The sequence below is a fragment of the Zeus faber genome (assembly GCF_960531495.2).
Source record: "Zeus faber genome assembly, chromosome: 2".
Lineage (NCBI taxonomy): Eukaryota > Metazoa > Chordata > Actinopteri > Zeiformes > Zeidae > Zeus > Zeus faber.
In genome coordinates, this window is record NC_137189.1 from 49,958,894 (window position 1) to 49,979,360 (window position 20,467).

Here is a 20,467-nt window from a genome sequence, read left to right on the forward strand (position 1 = left end):
ATGCCAAACTTGTTGGGTCTCCTCAGGAGCAGTGGGCAGACGCCCGAGGACTCCAGCTCTTTCACCGATGCCTTGGTCAAGGGTACCGACAGGAGTACTAACCCCTAGCATACATGTCATACATTGATGGTGGGGGGAAACCCACGCTAACACGGGGGGAACATGTAACGTCCACACAGAAGAACCTGGGACAGCAGGGAATCCCACCCAGGTCCTTCTTGCTGTGAGGCAACAGTGCTAACCACTGACCCACCGTGCTGCTGCATCTGTAGACCTAGATCAGTGATTCTCTACCTTCTTGATATCGAGGACCCTCAGTCTGACACGCACCAGGCCACGGACACCCTTTGATAACATCTCTGTGATACAATCTAAGAAGACTTATTGTTACACGTGAGTTAGTGTAAATTAAAGAAATAATGGTGCAGTTAAACTATTAATCCTTTTGCTGGGGACCCCCTGGGACCTCTTGAAGGGCCCCTGGGGTTCCTGGGAACAAGCCCATGTTTGGATGAGAAGCCACTAGTGTAGATAATGTGATTTATTTATTTTTTTTATAATACCTCAAATCCCTTGAGATTAAAACAGTGTTTTGTTTTGGGGGAATTAAAAATTGCGTTTGAAGAAACAGTAGAGTCTCTAAGCCCAGCAGTCCCTCCTCAGCCCTCCACAGAAATCTCATCTCTAAACAAACACACCAACTGTCCCAAAGCCTATTTACTGTGGTGCTGGTTTGTTTGTGTCCAGAAGCCAATAGTTTATATAAGAAGGGATGGCTGGCTCGTAGCTCTACAATGTGGCAGGACAGATGTGAAAATCTGGGTGTTACGTCAGTTGGAGCGTGTGCGCTCTACGTGGTCCTGATGCTGAGCCCTTTTGCTTCCGAGCGGCTGAGGACCAATCAGGAGGCTGAGGACCAATCGGAAGTATGCAGACCTGAACCAGGAGGCTGTGGACCAACCAGGGGACTCCAGACCTCAACCAGGAGGCCGCAGGCCTGAATCGTGATGTCGCGGACTAATTTGGAGCCTTCGGAACGTCTGTGAGGCTGCAGTCCAACCAGGAGGCGTGGAACAACAAGGAGATTACAGACCAATCAGGGGACTCCTGACCTCAACCAGGAGGCTGTTGACCAACCAGGAGGCTGGCGACCAATCAGGAGGCTGCGGAGCTGGACCAGGAGGCTGCGGACCAATCAGGAGGCTGCAGACGGAGCGCCGTCTCCCTCCCTGGAAGCGCTCGGCTCACTCCTCCGTCCGTCGCTGCTCCTATGATGCTCGGACCGCTCACGACCAAAGCGACCGCCGCTGTGTTCGCCGGAGGACCCGTCACAGCGCGTCCATGATGCCTTCATGTTATCACTGCACCAGACTTTTGCTTTTGCTTTTCTGTTTGGTTCTCATCGTGGAATGCCGGAAACACAAAAGCAGGAAAAAGCGCTGGTCCGCACCGGCGGACACGCATAAGCAAGGATCGTAAGTGTTAAACTCTGATCTCCACACTTCTTTTCCTCCGATTCCGTTAAAAAAAAAAACGCAAATCAAGACATTTTATTCAGTTTATGTTGTTGCAAAATGGCTGTTGTGGGTTTTTTTTTTAGCGTTCCACGTATGTCACCAAAGCCGTGCGTAAAAGTTATCCAGGGCGCACCGCGTCTCCGTGCGCAATCCGGTGGCGCCGTCCGTCCCGTCGGAACGGTGACGCACGGGGGCTGTCTCGTGTATCGTTTGTGTAGAGAAGTCGTTACCGCACCGCGGCTTCCTCCGTCCCAGTGCTGGGACAAGAGCACCGTCGTAGGAAGTATTCTTGCACCGGAGATACTGTACCTCCCGCTGTGTTTCCCTCCGTCACACACGGCCTAGAATGGTCCGAAAAGACGTGTGTGTGTGTGTGTGTGTGTGTGTGTGTGTGTGTGTGTGTGTGTGTGTGTGTGTGTGTCCAGCCCCCTCTCCAAGAAAGTGGCGGATGGCACCAAGACCAGGAAGGTGAAGACCGACCACCTGCTGCGCGTCGACGACCACGACTTCACCATGAGACCCGCCTTCGCAGGTAAGAGCCGCGCGCTGCGCATCTGCCTTTCAAAGTGCAAATATATCCAAGATTATTTATTCTTCCAAAAAATCACATAGTGGATCCTTGACTTTGCTGGGACTTTATGGGGAACAGCCATTCAATGCGTTTGCTCCAAGACACGCCGTTTCAATCGTTGGTGGCGGGGTCCGCCTTTCGCAGGGAGAAAAGGATGAAAGTTCACCCCCCCCCCTCCCAAAAAAAAGATGAAATATCCACCCACCGCCTCAGACCATGTGGGAAAAAAATCAGCGGATCAGAAGAAGGCAAACTTTGGAGAAAGTAAAGAAATAAAAATGCAGCTTTGAGTGGAATCGTGGGGCTTAGCAGCGCTCACCATGGTATGGATTTGCACTTTAAAAGCCGTTCACTGCCACGGATACCACTTGATCACCGGGGTCATTGGAACCGATTGATAATATTGTTCCACATCAGCTTCTATCTGTCACAGCAGGAAACCGGTGGATTTTCTTTTTCATGTTTTCAAATAGTCTAAGCCAGGGGTCTCCAACTGCAGGCCCGGGGGCCACATCCGGCCCAGGAGACACTTTAAGGTGGCCCGCGACATGGTGATAATAACAGATATTTTTTTCAAATCACAATACTTAATTAATCCACGCAAATGAATGTTTTCAAGATATGACACTAAGATATGACAGGAGAGTTATTTCTCACAGGTTTACGAGGCAATTCACTAATGAGCAGGAGAAAAAAAACAACAAAAAAACAAAACAGGTCGTTCAACACAACAAGTTCAACACGGCCCCCTGGAAGAAGACAACCTTGCCAGTGGCCCCCAGGTCATTGGAGTTGGAGACCCCTGTTGCAAAACCCTGGATCCCTGTTCCCTCCGGTACCAAAACCCTGTTTCGGCCTGATGACATCATCCATGGCCGGTCTTGCTGAAATGCAATTTTTCGCCAAACTCCGCACTTTCTAGGAACGTACTGCGTTGCAGCAGCGTCAAAGTGCCTTTGTTACCTGTGCGACTTGGAGTTTCACCTCTGCTCGGCTTTCACGCTTGTGTGACGGTGAAGCACCAACTCAAGGTTGAATAACAACAGAATAATAATAGTTATTATTATTATTATAATAATAACAATAACAATGATAGACCAAACTGTCCTCGATTCCCTCGGTGTCCTCCAAGTATTTTCACGCAGTCCACAGCAAATTTAATATTATTTAATATTTGTTATTCAATATTATTGTTTTACACATTTTCATATATTTCATACATTTTTCAAGGAATATATTTGCTCGACTCCACGAATGGTGTCGAGTTTTTATTGTGAGATTTGCCACTTTTTGTGACGACGAATTTACAGAACGGACTTGGCAGGAATGGAAAATAATATTCATAAGTCTGTTTTATTTAGTGTATGATCCCATGAAAATATGAATCGTTGTGTTTTCGTTTGCTTAGAATGAGATGTTTTAATCTACATAGGGAGCGGGTACGCTTCACGGAGGCCGCCATGTTGCACCGCCATATTTCTTCTACAGTAGCCCAGAACGGACAAACCAAACAATGGCTCTTGAGGGGGAGAATTGCATTTTTTTTGTTTTCGCGGTACCCGAAGCGTAGCATCGTAGCATCTTGTCATCGGAAGGGAGGGGTTGTGGGGATGTGTGTGTGTGTGTGTGTGTGTGTGTGTGTGTTGGGGGGGTCAGTATGTTGCAATCTGCAACTCCACCACTAGATGCCACAAAATTCCTCACCCTGCACCTTTAAGTGAAATGTTTAGTCAGATAAGGACATAAATGCTGTTCACCCCACAGATGAGTCCAGCTCAGGGGTATGTGACCTGCTATTCACATTGGATTTGACTGAAATTGAAGTCGAGTCAATATTAGTTGCACATCACATTTCACACAAGAGCAGCTCAATGTGGTTCTTATGCAAATACCCAATAAATATATATGCTTTAAATGCATTAAAGCAAAAGGGCGTATAGAAGCATAAAATAAGGCATAATGATAATAAATGGGAGAGGGGCAGCGTCCTGACCTGGGAAACACAATCCTGCAGCAACAACCAGCACGCCGCCTTCAGATGGAACGGTTCAAAGAGCACAAACCCTGACAACTTTCAGACGAAAACCCTCATTACCACAGACACAACAACCTCCAACTGCCCCCCCCCCCCCCCCCCCCACACACACACTCTCACTGACGTTAACCAGCAGCTCGACGTCAAAGTCAACCCCACAACGCCGCTCCGCTGAACGGGTCGTGTACGTTGCTGCTTAAACACCTTGAATGACGCCGCCGCTGGGATTTAGGAACTCAATTAAAAATAATAAGAAGCTTATTTGTGGAAGTGAGGCGTCTTGCAGGCTGTTTCAGATTTTTTTGGCATGAACGGCAACCCTCCTCAGCCAGGGAGGTTGGGGGGGGCAGACGAAATGAGACGCCCCGCGGTGAATCTCGCTCTGTGGGACTGTGTGGAGGAGAGCTGCAGCTGAGGACGCTGATCCACATCCCCCATCTGCAGAGGCACAACACACTCCCATAACTCACACAGGGCAATGCAATCGCCAAACCCCATAACATAATAAGTGGTTTTAAAACACGATGCCGTGGGTTTCCTCAATTCAACTGTCATTATTAAGGCAAAAAAAAAAAAATGGTTTCACCCAAGTTGCAGGAGTTGGGAGCTCTGTTGTCTTTTCCATTGACTGTGTGAAAGAAATGGAAGCCGTGTCCGGCACTGCAGCCGCTGGTCTCCAAACACATGTTTCGAAGCCTTGAGTTTGGCTCTGTGCTCGCTGCCATCTTGGCAGGATGGAGCCAGAGCTTGATTTATTCGGGGGGGGGACGCAGATTACACACCTGTCAATCAAGGCGACCACGCCCCCAGATCTACACATCTTTCAGCCCAATTATCTGCTGTAAAGAACAGTAATTTTCAAAATTACAACCGGGACATCCATTATAAGAAGTGAACTTTGCTGTTGAGACCATAAAGTCTTGCTGGAAAAAAAATGATTGATTTGATTTCTTCTTTCTCCATTGACTTCCACCGAGTCGGAGGTTTTCGGAAGCGGCACCTCGTGGCCAACAGCCGAAGCGCAGCTTGAAGCATTGCTTCCTGCCTGATCTATGCTTCTTACAGTTGAGGAGAAACAATCACTAGAGAGTGTCCTGTGGGGGTCGTGCAGGAGGACCCCCCCCTAGAAGGATGGAGACCTCCACCCAAACGTACGTCCTCGCTGCAGGTGGTTTCAATTTGTCGGGTGTTTGCTTCGTCTTGTTCGTCGGTGCCACGAGCAGTGCTTTGTTTCCCGAACTCCCGCAGAATGATATTGTCCTCGTCTGAGCACTCGGAGGCGGCGTGTGTTCATTTGGCAGAGGAAAGCAGCGTGAGCACCGGCTGCAGCTTATCTCCCCCCCGGCTGCGGGAGGCGTGGTGCGGTGGTGCTAATGAAAGCCTCTTACACGGACGCTTCCTGCGCGCTGGAGGACCCGCATCAGCATAACAGCGGTTCCTGCCGGTGGGGGCTCCCCTCCGTGAAAAACATTCATCCAACACAAACGTGCATGGTTGTGCTTCTCTCAGCCGGGAGAAAGCACCTTTCTTAGCAGCATTTCCAAAGTTTGCGCCGGGGCGACGCTCCTCCGTTGTGTTCCGCCTCATGGGGCCGACGAGCGCAGGCGCATCTGTGAATGTTGATAAGGACGCTGCTCCCCCAATTAGAGCGTTTGCACAGTTCCCACAGAGTTCCCACAGTTCTGCTGCGGGCCTGACCTTCAAGCAAGTTTTATATACACACACACATACACATACACACATCTCCAGCAGGTTTTAAAACCCTCCGGGTTTATTTTGCATATTTGCATTAAAGAGGAGAGCCTGTTGCACCCGTTGCTCCCTCCAAATGCATTATTTCAGTAGGATTTGATCCTGGAGGCCTCGCTGTCTCATCGACCCTGGGCAAATCAATAGTGGACTTACAGTCACTAATCCCTTAAGATGAGCATAGTGTACTGAATCGCGGTCAGCTTTTTTACATTTCCTTTTCGGCATCCCCCCCTCGTTCTACGCATATTTGGCCCTTGTGTGGTCGCGCTTGACACCGTTGGATCAGAGCCAATAGTAAATCAGCATCGTTGCAAAGTTCCGTTTGAGAAGCGAGACACCGGACTTGGCCTTTCTGCTGAAAGCGATTCCGTACGAGTCTGCCCTTCCATGGAGGCTCAGTCCCCGCTGACGCCGAGATAACTGCATGGCCGGAGTCGGGTTTTTCCGCTACCTGACGCCTCCACTTGAGTGGAAATTCTTCAGAGGACAGCGGCAGGAAGCGGCGAGACACGGCGCGCATCCCAAACACATCCCATTAGGATCCTGCCTCCCTCAAACCAAACGCCAGCACAGGAAGGAGTCGACGGCTTTTGTCAAAAGAACGGAAGTTAATATTCAGTGCCCCAGTGAGTCAGGATGAAAAACATTAGAAATGTGCTTCCTGCTTCCATCTTGTCTCTGCGAGGCATGAAAATTGGATTCCTCCGTGTTGCAGACAGGACACGTCACAGTAAAAGCGCAGCTTGGCTCCCGGGAAAAATGGCTTCTCAGGATGAAATATCGTTCCGTGACCGGATCTTTTGGGACACGAGGAAACGGTGCACTCTCTGCCCGGGACTACGGATGCAAATGAACTTGAAGTTAAGCTGCGGTGCAACTCCTTATAAGTTGTGCATTGTCCCGGGCCTGGCGCCGCCAGTGTTTCCTTCTTTTGTCCCGATCACGAGAGCGACCGGCCTTTCGCAGCGAGCATTTGATTTGAATCCAGGCCTTGACAGACAACTCCTTCAGCCGATCTGGTTAATCCAACGTGTGATGCCGTCACTGCAACGCCGCATTTACTTTATTTGAAAGCCTAACTTCACAAAAGCATGTATATACAAATACCACACTGACTGATGGGTACATTCAAATTTCCAGCAAGGCGCGCATGCATGCAGGGGAAGCCACTAGAGCTCCACAGTGATTTTTTGACGCCATTTTTTGAATGGCTCCATTTCCGGAAGTGAATTTCCCATTCGTTCACTCCATTGATGTTTCGGAAAATCATTCTGTGATTGGTTGGAGCCAAGCCGACCAACGACAAGCTGAATCCTGGCCAAAAAACACTCGATTCAAAGCAAAAATAAATTGGAAACGGGACAAAAGGCAAAGGTAGAAGACTGTGTATATAATCATTTTAACAGTGAACTAGCTTTTCATTCCATGAACCATTGCGAATGCCTCTAGATTTCTGACATCATACGGACCTGTGGCTTCTCCAGGAGGACGCACGGTCGTTCGACAGCCTCACGGCGTGTGCTTCTCTACCTCCGACGGCAACGCCGTCAGAACTGCAAACTCACGGTCGAGCTGCGTAGACCGATCAATAGATTCATTTTCCTTCATTCACTATGGGCGCAGAAAAGCGAAACCACGATTGCACTTTTTTTTGTGATTGAAAGAAATTTAACGCCATGCATTTTAACTTTGCATCTGCAGCCCACCCCCCCCCCCACACCCACACACACACCTTCTATAGTTGAAGAAAATCTCCCAATTTAAATGCATTGCCTTGAATTTCGTTCTGGTAGCACAAACACAGTCGGACAATGGTGCTCCCGGACACGATTCAGTAGATTAATTTTCGTGACCATGAGCACAAAGAAAGCGTGAGATCGGGTTGCTCCACCACCCCATCGACCCCGACTGGGGCGGTGGAGCAAAGCGTCTCCCAAAAGAGAGAAAAGTCCTCCACCACCTCGGCAACAGCGTGGACGAGCTGGGGTTCAGCTCAGATGTGATACCCACTGCAGTGAGAAAGAACACTGGAATCAAGATGGTTTCAGGTTTCAACAAGATGTTGTATTAAAACCGCAGTAAATTCCTTCAAGGTGACAGTACCTTCAGATTCTTGACGGAAAACTTGATATGACACGATATGAGACGAACCTGCATTCTTAACCCGGGATCCAATGTGAGATCAATATTTGTAATGTTAGATTCGATATAGTGTCTCTACTGTGTGAAGGGAGATAACAGTGGAACTAGGATCCAAACAGTGATTACTGGACTTTCTCTAATGAAAATGACATAACCGTGAAGTTTAACCACAAATCATTTTGCTGGCGACCCCTCGAAGGGTCCTTCGAGGGGCTCCCCGAGGGCCCCCGGACCGCACTTTGAGAACCACCGGTCTCAGAAACATCTGGAGAGGATAGAGCTTGTATTTCCCAGCGGGCACCCCGTGTTCCCTCCCTCCCCAGATGTGGTTTATTTGACCGGTGGCATATGGTTTGGGGCGTGGCGCTGACCGCTGCCCCGGGCACCGAGCCGATGTCCTGCTTCCAGGTAGCAGCTCTGCCGCCGGTTACGTAACGCTGGCACCAGCAGCGCTGCCCGGATTAAACCGCACCGTGATGGGCAGCGTGGGGGGAAGCCGTGTCCCAACACAGAAAATAAAGGCGCGGCGCGGGTGTGACTTTATTTTTGTACCCGTGATAAGATATGATTCCATATCCGCCGCAAAAATCCCAGACGGAGCCCAAAGTTTATCCCCTGGGACGGAGGCCGCCGGAAAAACGACTTCCTGAGTGAGTCAACGATCAGCCGCCCGCGCGCCGGTTGCTGCTGCTCCTGGTTTGCTGATCAAAGCGGAGGAGGGAGGCGCGCCCCCCCGCCTGCCCAAAACACCCCCTGACATTTTGAATGTTAATTGGCTGCTGTTCCTCCCGGGCAGACGTGACGCCGGTTCCTGCAAATGCCACGTAGACGCCGACAGAGCTGTGGTGGGAAAGTGACGGGGAGATATTAGGCAGCGCAGGGAGGCTGCGGCTCCGTTCACGCTGAGAAAAATGAGGAAGAAATAAACAGATCTCTCAAAAGGATGTGCTAATGGGGGCGAGGAAATCAAACTGTTTATATTCTCAAAACCGGCAAAATACCAATTTGTACTGAAAGGATACTGGAGTCTTACAAAACAATCCTGAATACAATGTATTCCTAAAACGAGAAAATGTGTTAAGAAATTCCTTCTTCCAGATTAGAGAGCCTAAAAAGAACCCTCTAAAAAAGTGACTTATTTCATCTGAACAGCTCTATAGATTGTATTTCTTGTTGGACAATGAACTCAGGCCATTAAAACCATCTAAATGATGTTACACACACAAAAAACAGAGAAATCAATCAGTCTCAGAAGGAAAAGATCTGCTTTTTATTTTCAAGTTTAATACGTGCGGATGTATATTATATATACTGTACACAGCGATCAGCCACAACATTAAAACCACCACTAATAACACTAATATTGTGTAGCTCCACCTGGTGCCACCAAAACAGCTGTGACCTGTGGAGGCAGTGACTCCACCAGACTCTGAAGGTGTCCTGTGGTATCTGGCACCAAGACGTTAGCAGCAGATCATTTAAGTCCTGGGAGTTGGAGGTGGGGCCCCCATGGATCAGGCTTGTTGTTCCAGCACATCCCACAGATGCTCCATGGAATCAGACCCTAACCCCACCCATCCACACGATGTAGAAGAAAAGGTGATTCTTCAGACCTCCACCTTCATCCATTGCTCCATGGTCCAGTTGTGACGCTCACGTGTCCATTGTAGGTGCTTTCAGGGGTGGACAGGGGTCAGCATGGACACTGTGAGCTCCCATACGCAGCAAGCTGCCATGCACTGTGTGTTCTACACCTTTCTATCACAGCAACATTCACTGTTTCACCACTTTGTGCTGCAGTAGTTCTACTGTGGGATCCAACCAGATGGACTCGACTTCACTCCCCACGTGCATCAATGAGCCTTGGGCCCCATGACCCTGTGGTCGGTTCAGCGGTCGTCCTTCCTTGGACACTTTTGGTAGTAACCACTGCAGAGCGGGAACAGCCACAAGACCTGTGCTTGTGGAGATGCTCTGACCCAGTCGTCCAGCATCACAATGTGCTCCTTGTCAAAGTGGCTCAGATCCTTACGCTGCTTCAACACATCAACTTAAACTACTCACCCTTCACCTGCTGCCTCATATATATATATATAATATATAACACTATATATAATAATAATATATAACACTATATATATAATAATAATATATAACAATATATATAACTTAACACTATATATATTATAAAAATAGTACAACACTATATATATAATAATAATAATAATAAAAATACAATATACAGTATATATATATATATATATATATATATATATATATATATATATATATATATATATATATATATATATATATATAATAATACTATATAACAGTATATATATATGTATATATATAATAGATAACAGTATACAGTATATATAATAATAATAATATATACCAGTATGTGTGTGTATATATATATATAATATTATATAACAGTATATATATAATAATATATTCCACCCCTTGACAGGTGCCATTGGAACCAGATGATCAGTGTTATTCACTTCATATATACACATATAATAATATACATATATAATATTATGTTTCCTTATCATGTGTATAATTGGAACGTTCGCCCACAGGCCCGGCTGTCCCCGTGGGAGTGGACGTTCAGGTGGAGAGTCTGGACAGCATCTCTGAGGTGGACATGGTGAGAGACGGTCTGTCTATCTGTCTGTCTGTCTGTCTGTGTTTCTGTCTATCTGTCTATCTGTCTGTCTAACAGTGAATATTGATTGATTCTGCATGTTCTGGACATTCTGGAGCCTCTTCCTGAGCCTCCAGGTGGCTGATCACATGCTGATATGTAAAGATTAAATCATGATCAGCGTGAGAATGATTTGGAGACGGAGCCCGGAGCACTCCCACTCCGTCCGGACGGCGCTCCCGTGGTGTCGCCAGCCAGCAGCCGGATTTACGTGTGAGATGAATGATGAGGAATGTGCAGCTGGAACCTCAAAGTGAAAGTCAGAGGTTACTGTGAGAGACTTCCACGGAGGAAGGATTCTGGTTGTTTGGTTCAAACTTTGGCCGAGTTCATGCGGCGTGGTAATGAAATGAAATGAGCCTTCTGCTCGCGCCACAAATTGGATTCCAGAGCGGCGTCCTGTTGTGTAAGCTCGCGTGTCGGAGGACGGGCGAGGATTAGATTTAATTTGGATTCGAGAGATTTGTATTTAATTGTTGTTGTTTATTTTATTTTACGGGACAAAATGATGGCTGCTCTTAATGACATGATGTCCTGATGACCCAGCGCTGAGCCGCTGGACGGTGGAGACAAGGTGCACGGAGGATTATTTATTATTATTATTTATTATTATTTGTCCTGGAGCTGTCGCTGAAACCCATTTATCGTGGTTTCAGTTGGACTTTTGGAGCCTCGGAGCCTCTACTGCAGTGAAAGTGCAAATACGCCGACATAGAAAGATTCAGTTAATGTGAAAGTACCACATTGATGTTTCTACTAAATAAATAAATAAGTACTTTATGTTAAATGTACTTAAAGTAAAAGTACTTCCCGATATAACGTCTATAAAGTCTATAATACTTAGTAAAGTGCTACTGTAGCTTGGTTTCTGGTTGGTTTCATGCAAATCCTGATTATCATTTACTATAAATTGTATAGGAGTCATAGTAATTAGAAAAATATATAATGTAAAAAAAAGATTTAGATATTTGCTTCTCACATGTGTGGATGGATACAAAAAAGAAAATGCAGTGGAGTAAAAAGCTGAAAGTCTATAATATGCTGAAGCAAGTCGAGAAAGTTGAAAAATGCCGCCGCTGACGAAGGCTCTCCGGGTCTCCCACGTCCCAAAACAAACAAGCAAACAATCAGAGAAATAGAAATAAACAACTTTCTAAAGATCAAAGTGTGTCGTCTCCCTAACGTCGTCTTATGCAACATCCAGGAAGCCAAGCACATTGTGCTGCGGCAGCCATTGTGCCAAACTCATCTGCTGTTATGTAAGTCTGCAACGGGGGGGTAGCGGGGGGGGGACCTATGTCGGCATGGCAACCAAGAGACGGAGACGGGGTGGGGGGGGGGGTCTGCTTGGGGATGTGGGTGAACTGCCCACGTCGGGGATGGATGTGTTTGGATCCGTGAGGAGGAGCTGGCTCCTCCGTCCTGTGTCTTCTGCTTTGAACCTCGCTGGTAGGATCCTGCAGAGGAGCAGCTCCGGTGCTGTGCACAACGTAGTCAAAACACTTTCTTCTTCCCGTATTATTCCAAGATTCGTGAAAACTGCATTTAGGGATTTTATTCGGCACTGTGCGTTGCGGCACTGTGTGGCATGGTGCGTTGCGGCACGGTGCGTTGCAGCACTGTGAGTTGCGGCACTGTGCGTTGTGGCACCGTGCGTTGCGGCACCGTGTGGCACGGTGTGTTGCAGCACTGTGCGTTGCGGCACTGTGAGTTGCCGCACTGTGCATTGCGGCACTGTGAGTTGCGGCACTGTGAGTTGCGGCACTGTGCGTTGTGGCACCGTGCGTTGCGGCACCGTGTGGCACGGTGCGTTGCAGCACTGTGCGTTGCGGCACTGTGAGTTGCCGCACTGTGCGTTGCGGCACCGTGTGGCACGGTGCGTTGCGGCACGGTGCGTTTCGGCACGGTGCGTTGCGGCACTGTGCATTGCGGCATGGTGCGGCACGGTGCGTTGCGGCACGGTGCGTTGCGGCACGGTGCGTTGCGGCACGGTGCGTTGCGGCACGGTGCGTTGCGGCACGGTGCGTTGCGGCACGGTGCGTTGCGGCACTGTGCGTTGCGGCACTGTGCATTGCGGCAATGTGCTTTGCGGCAATGTGCTTGCGGCAATGTGCTTGCGGCAATGTGCGTTGCGGCACGGTGCGTTGCGGCACTGTGTGTTGCGGCACGGTGCAGTGCAGCACTGTGCTTTGCGGCGGCAGCCGTTGCGGCGAGTTGTGGCACTGTGAGTTGCGGCATGTTGCGTTACGGCACGGGGCGTTGTGGCACGGTGTGTTGCGGCACGGTGCGTTGCGGCACGGTGCGTTGCGGCACGGTGCGTTGCGGCACGGTGCGTTGCGGCACTGTGCGTGGTGGCACGGTGAGAAGTGGCACTGTGTGTTGCGGCACGGTGCGGTGCGGCACTGTGCTTTGCGGCGGCAGCCGTTGCGGCGAGTTGTATTACGGTGAGTTGGGGCATGGTGCGTTGCGGCACGGGGCATTGTGGCACGGTGTGTTGCGGCACGGTGTGTTGCGGCACGGTGCGTTGCGGCACGGTGCGTTTCGGCACGGTGCGTTGCGGCACGGTGAGTTGCGGCACGGTGCGTTGCGGCACGGTGCGTGGTGGCACGGTGAGTTGCGGCACGGTGCGTTGCGGCACGGTGCGTTGCGGCACGGTGCGTTGCGGCACGGTGCGTTGCGGCACTGTGCGTGGTGGCACTGTGTGCTGGGGCACGGTGCGTTGTGGCACGGTTATCTCTCTATCGGGGTTTTTTTTGCGGTGCGTTGCGGCACGGTGCGTTGCGTTGCGGCACGGTGCGTTGCGTTGCGGCACGGTGCGTTGCGGCACGGTGCGTTGCGACACTGTGCGCTGGGGCACGGTGCGTTGCGGCACTGTGCGCTGGGGCACGGTGCGTTGTGGCACGGTGCATTGCGACACTGTGCGCTGGGGCACGGTGCGTCGCGGCATGGGGCGTTGCGGCACGGTGCGTTGCAGCGCGTTGCGGCACGGTGCGTTGCGGCACTGTGCGTGGCGGCACGGTGAGTTGCGGCACGGTGCGTTGCGGCACGGTGCGTTGCGGCACGGTGCATTGCGGCACGGTGCGTTGCGGCACGGTGCGTTGCGGTGCGTTGCGGTGCGTTGCGGCACTGTGCGTGGTGGCACGGTGAGTTGCGACACGGTGCGTTGCGGCACGGTGCATTGCGGCACGGTGCGTTGCGGCACGGTGCGTTGCGGCACTGTGCATTGCGGCATGGTGCGGCACGGTGCGTTGCGGCACGGTGCGTTGCGGCACGGTGCGTTGCGGCACGGTGCGTTGCGGCACGGTGCGTTGCGGCACGGTGCGTTGCGGCACTGTGCGTTGCGGCACTGTGCATTGCGGCAATGTGCTTTGCGGCAATGTGCTTGCGGCAATGTGCTTGCGGCAATGTGCGTTGCGGCACGGTGCGTTGCGGCACTGTGTGTTGCGGCACGGTGCAGTGCAGCACTGTGCTTTGCGGCGGCAGCCGTTGCGGCGAGTTGTGGCACTGTGAGTTGCGGCATGTTGCGTTACGGCACGGGGCGTTGTGGCACGGTGTGTTGCGGCACGGTGCGTTGCGGCACGGTGCGTTGCGGCACGGTGCGTTGCGGCACGGTGCGTTGCGGCACTGTGCGTGGTGGCACGGTGAGAAGTGGCACTGTGTGTTGCGGCACGGTGCGGTGCGGCACTGTGCTTTGCGGCGGCAGCCGTTGCGGCGAGTTGTATTACGGTGAGTTGCGGCATGGTGCGTTGCGGCACGGGGCATTGTGGCACGGTGTGTTGCGGCACGGTGTGTTGCGGCACGGTGCGTTGCGGCACGGTGCGTTTCGGCACGGTGCGTTGCGGCACGGTGAGTTGCGGCACGGTGAGTTGCGGCACGGTGCGTTGCGGCACGGTGCGTGGTGGCACGGTGCGTTGCGGCACGGTGCGTTGCGGCACGGTGCGTTGCGGCACGGTGCGTTGCGGCACTGTGCGTGGTGGCACTGTGTGCTGGGGCACGGTGCGTTGTGGCACGGTTATCTCTCTATCGGGGTTTTTTTTGCGGTGCGTTGCGTTGCGGCACGGTGCGTTGCGGCACGGTGCGTTGCGACACTGTGCGCTGGGGCACGGTGCGTTGCGGCACTGTGCGCTGGGGCACGGTGCGTTGTGGCACGGTGCATTGCGACACTGTGCGCTGGGGCACGGTGCGTCGCGGCATGGGGCGTTGCGGCACGGTGCGTTGCAGCGCGTTGCGGCACGGTGCGTTGCGGCACTGTGCGTGGCGGCACGGTGAGTTGCGGCACGGTGCGTTGCGGCACGGTGCGTTGCGGCACGGTGCGTTGCGGCACTGTGCGTGGTGGCACGGTGAGTTGCGATACGGTGCGTTGCGGCACGGTGCGTTGCGGCACGGTGCGTTGCGGCACGGTGCGTTGCGGCACGGTGCGTTGCGGCACTGTGCGTGGTGGCACTGTGTGCTGGGGCACGGTGCGTTGTGGCACGGTTAACTCTCTATCGGGGGTTTTTTTGCGGTGCGTTGCGGCACGGTGCGTTGCGGCACGGTGCGTTGCGGCACGGTGCATTGCGGCACGGTGCGTTGCGGCACTGTGCGTGGTGGCACGGTGAGTTGCGGCACGGTGCGTTGCGGCACGGTGCGTTGCGGCACGGTGCGTTGCGGCACGGTGCGTTGCGGCACTGTGCGTGGTGGCACTCTGTGCTGGGGCACGGTGCGTTGTGGCACGGTTATCTCTATCGGGGTTTTTTTTGCGGTGCGTTGCGGCACGGTGCGTTGCGGCACGGTGCGTTGCGGCACGGTGCGTTGCGGCACGGTGCGTTGCGGCACTGTGCGTGGTGGCACGGTGAGTTGCGGCACGGTGCGTTGCGGCACGGTGCGTTGCGGCACGGTGCGTTGCGGCACTGTGCGTGGTGGCACTGTGTGCTGGGGCACGGTGCGTTGTGGCACAGTTATCTCTCTATCGGGGTTTTTTTTGCGGTGCGTTGCGGCACGGTGCGTTGCGGCACGGTGCGTTGCGGCACGGTGCGTTGCGACACTGTGCGCTGGGGCACGGTGCGTTGCGGCACGGTGCGTTGCGACACTGCGCTGGGGCACGGTGCGTTGCGGCACGGTGCGTTGCGACACTGTGCGCTGGGGCACGGTGCGTTGCGACACTGCGCTGGGGCACGGTGCGTTGTGGCACGGTGCGTTGCGACACTGTGCGCTGGGGCACGGTGCGTTGCGGCACGGTGCGTTGCGACACTGTGCGCTGGGGCACGGTGCGTTGCGGCACTGCGCTGGGGCATGGTGCGTTGCGGCACGGTGCATTGCGACACTGCGCTGGGGCACGGTGCGTTGTGGCACGGTGCGTTGCGACACTGTGCGCTGGGTCACGGTGCGTTGTGGCACGGTTATCTCTCTATCGGGTTTTTCTGTGTCTCTGTCCACATGTGTGTGTTCCTGGTTGTCACCACTCTCTGCGTGTGTGTGTGTGTATTACGTGCATTTGCACCTGTGAGTATGATTAACAGTGATAGTTCTTCCATTAACGTTCGTGGTTTGTTTCTTTCCGTCTTGATACTCGGGCGTCATCTGAAGCGTTTGGCTAAATCGTTTGGTCTTGACTAATCCAACGTTCTAGTCCAGGAATGGTCGTGGGAAACATATGTGCAGCTGAGATTAACAGCACAAAAAATACTCTGATTCTCTGTTTTAATCCAGGATCCGCGGGCGAAGCGGGGGCAATCCCAGCACCGTGCCCTAAACCAGCTTCAGCCACCATTAGTGACCAGCTCCTCCACCGCTGCACCTAATCCATGGTTTCTGTTTGCTTTTAACACCCACCTACCCATCCATCCACACATCCATCCACCCACTCATCCATTGTTCCATTTACCATCTATCTCTCCATCCACCCACCCACCCCTCCATTCATCCATCCATCCACACATCCATCCAACCATTTGTCCATCCCTCCTTCCGCCCATCCATCCATCCATTAACTCATCCACCCACCCCTCCCTCCCTCCCTCCACCCCCCAGGACTTCACCATGACCCTGTACCTGCGTCACTACTGGAAGGACGAGCGCCTGGCCTTCCCCAGCTCCACCAATAAGAGCATGACGTTCGACGGGCGGCTGGTGAAGAAGATCTGGGTTCCTGACGTCTTCTTCGTCCACTCCAAGCGCTCCTTCATCCACGACACCACCACCGACAACATCATGCTGCGGGTGTTCCCCGACGGCCACGTGCTCTACAGCCTCAGGTGCGAGGGCAGCGCTGCTTCCACCACAAGCCATCACTGAACCATGAGTCAGTGGGAGTCATGGAATCAAATGGAATTATAGTTACAAGTCTTTAAAAGAAGGGTTTTCCCCGCGTTGCCTCACAGAGCCTAGAGTAAGAGCAGAGCCTGGAGTAAGAGCAGAGCCTGGAGTAAGAGCAGAGCCTGGAGTAAGAGCAGAGCCTGGAGTAAGAGCAGAGCCTGGAGTAACAGCAGAGCCTGGAGTAAGAGCAGAGCCTGGAGTAAGAGCAGAGCCTGGAGTAAGAGCAGAGCCTGGAGTAAGAGCAGAGCCTGGAGTAAGAGCAGAGCCTGGAGTAAGAGCAGAGCCTGGAGTAAGAGCAGAGCCTGGAGTAAGAGCAGAGCCTGGAGTAAGAGCAGAGCCTGGAGTTAGAGCAGAGCAGGCCCTCATCTTGTTCCTAGAGAAGCTTTGACTTGTTCCTGTAAAAGCTACTTATCGTCAGTGGCTTTGGACAAAAGCCTCTGGTCAGTGATAATGAAATGTCATTCAAACTAAAGCAAGGAGGCAGAAAGAAAATACAAATATAAAATACAAAATTATATATATATATATATATATATATATATATATATATAGAGGCCTTATGGATACAGCATATATTGTAAAAAACTTTGAATATGTTGGTGTAGTGAGTACTAATGCATATTCTGTTTACTAACTTATAGTACAGGTGTGTGAGTTATATGTACAAATACAGAAAAAAACTGAAGTAATGTTACAAAATCCAAGTAGAATGGACACACATAAAGTAAAATTCAAGTAATATGTATATACATAAAGTAAAATTAAAGTAATATGTACACACATAAAGTAAAATTCAAGTAATATGTATATACATAAAGTAAAATTAAAGTAATATGTACACACATAAAGTAAAATTAAAGTAATATGTATATACATAAAGTAAAATTAAAGTAATATGTATATACATAAAGTACAATTAAAGTAATATGTATATACATAAAGTAAAATTAAAGTAATATGTACACACATAAAGTAAAATTAAAGTAATATGTACACACATAAAGTAAAATTAAAGTAATATGTACACACATAAAGTAAAATTAAAGTAGAAAGTATGTCTATTGGCTTTGAATTGTCTGAAGAGTTTGTTCTTTGTTGCCACGGGTTACGCTGCTGTCTGAGTTGAAGGTGAAGCTTTAGGATTCAAACCCAACGTCCAGCTCAGCACTGGAAACGTGTGCACGTGAGGAGTCACAGGCACAGGAAGCTCCAGAGCAGAGCACGGAGCCTGAGTCATCAGCTGGAACGGTGCAGCGCTGATGTTTACAGCCGTGTGTGTGTGTATGTACCTGTGTGTGTGTGTGTGTGTATGTACCTGTGTGTGTGTGTGTGTATGTACCTGTGTGTGTGTGTGCGTGTGTACCTGTGTGTGTGTGTGTATGTACCTGTGTGTGTGTGTGTATGTACCTGTGTGTGTGTGTGTATGTACCTGTGTGTGTGTGTATGTACCTGTGTGTGTGTGTGTATGTACCTGTGTGTGTGTGTGTATGTACCTGTGTGTGTGTGTATGTACCTGTGTGTGTGTGTGTATGTACCTGTGTGTGTGTGTGTATGTACCTGTGTGTGTGTGTGCGTGCGTGCGCGTGTGTGTGTCCGTGTGTGTGTGTGTGTATATGTATGTATGTATGTGTGTGTGTGTGTATATGTATGTATGTGTGTGTGTCCGTGTGTGTGTGTATGTATGTATGTGTGTGTGTCCGTGTGTGTGTATATGTATGTATGTGTGTGTGCGCGCGTGTGTGTGTATATGTGTGTGTGCGTGTGTGTGTATATGTATGTATGTGTGTGTGCGTGTGTGTGTGTGTGTATATGTATGTATGTGTGTGTGCGCGCGTGTGTGTGTATATGTATGTATGTGTGTGTGCGTGTGTGTGTATGTATATGTATGTATGTATGTGTGTGTGCGTGTGTGTGTGTGTGTGCGTGTGTGTCTGTGTGTGTTTGTGCGTGCGTGTGTGTGTGTGTGTGTGTGTTTCTGTGTTGTGTGTGTGTGTGTGTGTGTGTGTGTGTGTGTGTGTGTCTGTGTGTGTGTGTGTGTTGTGTCTGTGTGTGTGTGTGTGTCTCTGCAGGGTTACAGTGACAGCTGCCTGCAACATGGACTTCAGCCGCTTCCCTCTGGACTCTCAGACGTGCACGTTGGAGCTGGAGAGCTGTAAGCTCCGCCCACTCTCACCTTTTACAACACAGACTTATTGATTCGTCCTGTAGAGAAATATCACAAATATATTATTATAGGGAGGGTTCCACGACGAGGGTGCCACTCAGCCCTCGGAGCTCCGAGAAAACTTCATTTTGTAATCATTTCAAAACACTGAATCCAAGAAAACATGTATTTAACCGTTCAGCAGGAAGTGTTTACCTTTCTCAGGTGATAATATCACATTTGAACGCAGCTTCGGTCCTGAACACGGAGTGAAATAGAACCAGGGTTGACTTTCCAAGCTTGAATTATCAAATATACAAAACCCATCGGTGCTGACGGCGTGAGGACAACAAGGACATTCTACCTAAAATAAGTCAATTAAATAAAATAAATAAATGACTCCCAAGCTTTCATTTTGGCGACGGGGTTGCACTGGGAGAGTTGCACCTGCTCCGTCAGTGTCACAAAACCGGTGAAAATACTGAAATATGAACGAGAGAACTTTACCTAAATTTGTAAACTCTTCACTTGACATGCATATTTGTAAATGTGATATCAGTGGGACACAAACAGCACCACAATCGTGGAATCACCCATATTTATATGGAATATGGATGCCATGTATGCCACCCAGCCTCCGTCACTGCCTTTCAAATTCACTCTCCAAATAGAACATGTTTTGTTTATTTTTAGTTTTATGTTCATCATCTGTCTGCACCGAACGTCACGGAGAAAAGGTCCTTGTCCTCATGTGAGGATGAGGATGAGGATGGTAAATAAAAAGCTGATCCTGATTCGCATCTTCCTCATTTGGTTTTCTTCCAGACGCGTACACGGACGAGGACCTGATGCTGTACTGGAAGAGCGGCGACGAGTCTCTGAGCACGGACGACAGGATCTCCCTGTCCCAGTTCCTGATCCAGAAGTTCCACACCACCTCCAGACTGGCCTTCTACAGCAGCACAGGTAGGCACCACCCAGGTCGACGCTCCGCCCGCCGCCCGCCGCCCCACCTCGTTCTTCAGGCTCCACAAACAGGAGTCAAAACATTTCATACCTTATTACGTCGTTGTATCGACAAATTCAACAATCAAGTCTGTACGAGAGAGAACGGGAGAGAGAGTGATAGAGGATATGATGACGGCAATAGAGAGAATATTTGAGAAAGGTATAAGCAGTATGGCATGAGCACGACGATAAATGAATAATTTAAAAAATACATTTTTTATAATAAAGTAAAAAAAAAAAAAAAAAGAGAGCAAGCTAGAAAAACTGCTCCTGCATAATAGCATCACCG

The 20,467-nt window shown here is 50.5% G+C and overlaps 1 protein-coding gene across 1 annotated transcript in view; it reads left to right on the forward strand.

Moving 5' to 3' along the window:
- Positions 1–1,344: 1,344 nt before the first annotated feature.
- Positions 1,345–20,467, forward strand: part of LOC307227518 (gamma-aminobutyric acid receptor subunit rho-2-like) — a gene marked incomplete at its 5' end in the record, with an annotated part of 23,698 nt that continues 4,575 nt past the window's right edge. The window contains 6 exons of the mRNA XM_079996866.1: positions 1,345–1,475; positions 1,943–2,049; positions 10,609–10,676; positions 16,743–16,966; positions 19,097–19,179; positions 19,996–20,136. Of these exons, the coding sequence (XP_079852992.1) occupies positions 1,345–1,475; positions 1,943–2,049; positions 10,609–10,676; positions 16,743–16,966; positions 19,097–19,179; positions 19,996–20,136 (754 nt within the window). The remainder of the gene's footprint in view (positions 1,476–1,942; positions 2,050–10,608; positions 10,677–16,742; positions 16,967–19,096; positions 19,180–19,995; positions 20,137–20,467) is intronic.